The sequence below is a fragment of the Guillardia theta genome, assembly GCF_000315625.1.
Source record: "Guillardia theta CCMP2712 unplaced genomic scaffold GUITHscaffold_75, whole genome shotgun sequence".
NCBI classification, from domain to species: Eukaryota; class Cryptophyceae; order Pyrenomonadales; family Geminigeraceae; genus Guillardia; species Guillardia theta.
The window spans coordinates 314,070-315,962 of NW_005434599.1; the positions used below are offsets into that span (position 1 = coordinate 314,070).

A 1,893-nucleotide genomic window follows, 5' to 3' on the forward strand; every position below is an offset into this window, starting at 1 on the left:
ATCTCTTGACGAACTCCACTTGAATCTTGAAGCAGAGGCAATTAAGTGTTCCACTGTTAGCAAAAGTAGCCTGGTGCTTGATTGTTGTAGACGTGAATACCTTTCTCCTTCAAGAGATCAATAACTTGATCATATGCAGCTCTCACAGTCCTCTGAAAAACCTCAGGACTGTCTCCATATGGAATGTAGGACATCGTCATAAGGCATGATGAACTTCGGACAAGCTTTTGCCAGAATTTCCATTCTTTCTTCGAACAGTCTACGCCGTAAGGGAAAATGGAAATGGTGACTTCAGTTGCCTTCTGAGGATTGCCAGCCGAGAAAGTCATTGTTGCACAGTCATAGTTGATCGTGATAACAAGGCGATGCTTCCCGTGAAGTTTGAAGATATCAATCCACTCTTCGACAAGTTGAAGGAGGCCGAGACAATGTGTCCCATCTGGCAAACAGAACAGTTTGAATCTTTCGCACATCGCATGCTTCTCTTGTACTCTAACCCGTGATATTTTTGGCATTGGAATAAAGCAGCCAGCCATGCTATCGTTTGCACGACAGAATCCTTGGTACTGCGATTTCGTTATACCGTTTGCTGTCAGGGCAACTGCTGCCTCTCGCGCGCTCGGCATCATTTGCCTGACCGCAGGTTTCAGGCAGTTTTGAAGCTCCTTATTCGTGGCAAGTTCATTTTTTATGACTGTCTTGAAGGCTTGACTGCTCAGAATGCCTTCAAAGAACGTAAGGCTATCGTATTTCGAAGTTTTGCACTTCTTCTGCTTTCGAGGCCCCTCGGCCGCTTCCTGTCCAGAGTCATCCTCACACTGGTGGTGAAATAGATCAGCAAAATGTCCCCATTTCACTCGACAATTGGCCTTGTGTGACGCAAAGTGCCGATCTACCTTCTTCGTGACCACATCTAGAAGGTCCTCATCAGTGTCACCCTGGATCTTCTTCAGAATCGCTGTTTTCACTTTTGGATCTTTGATAGAATCGTAACAAGCCGGAATTGGTTCATCAGAGTCGGAAATAATCCCTTCGCGTATGGCTTCATCCACATGATGACTAAAACCTCTCTGCTCCTCATACTCTTGTAAGATTCGAAGCAACAACTCAGGAGATCTACCTGCATCTCAGGTGTTACAAAGATTTGAATTATACAAATAATCTCTTTTCAAACCTATGGCCTTCAGGCAAGCATTGACATTAGGTTGTCCTTGCCATTTTCCTTGTTTATAGAGGAAGCCCGCTCGACTTGCCAGAGACTCCCAGGTGAGCAATTCATCGTCTTCCAGGGTGATCGTTTGTTTGCGACGTCTGCACGAACTTCCTTGCAAAGGTGGGGATGACGGATTTGATAGATTTGGTCCTGACATGGTTAATCAATGTTTTAATGTTCAAAATGCCAGGCCAAATTTCAAGATCCCACTGACATGTCTCTCAACTTGTGCCGTGGCGACTGGCCTGTGGAAAAAATTCAAATCCCTGAAATAGGGATGGGTGGGGAACAGGGGGGACTACCCTACCCCCTATTTGTGAAAGCACTAGCAGAAAAGGACCCGGTGACTTCATTCTTGTACCAAACCCAGAAACACAGTACACAATGAATTTGAATCAGTTACAAAATATTTTCGAACCTTAGTATTGAATTTCTAAGTCTTTTCTACTGTGTTTCCAATTTATATTTATTTTATGATTATCCGTATCCTTCTAAAACGTTTTCGCAGCCTTAAAACATGTCGTCTGTTAAAGTTTCGAGGGGAGTGGGGTGGTCTTGAAGGTTACCGCCCATGACATTCAATACCCCACCCCCTATTACTAGATGATATGGGGGTAAAGGTGCTTCTGTGCGAGGGCAGTACCCGTATTATGAGCAGTCAAAGTACGGGTCATTGAAAG

General features: G+C 44.5%; 1 protein-coding gene across 1 annotated transcript; it reads right to left on the bottom strand.

Moving 5' to 3' along the window:
- Positions 1–56: 56 nt before the first annotated feature.
- Positions 57–1,370, bottom strand: GUITHDRAFT_114463 (hypothetical protein; the record flags this gene model as incomplete). Its single annotated transcript, XM_005826420.1, has 2 exons — positions 57–1,120; positions 1,175–1,370. The coding sequence occupies 2 exons, from the start codon at positions 1,368–1,370 to the stop codon at positions 57–59; spliced, it is 1,260 nt and encodes a 419-aa protein (XP_005826477.1).
- Between the last annotated feature and the right edge of the window lie 523 nt (positions 1,371–1,893).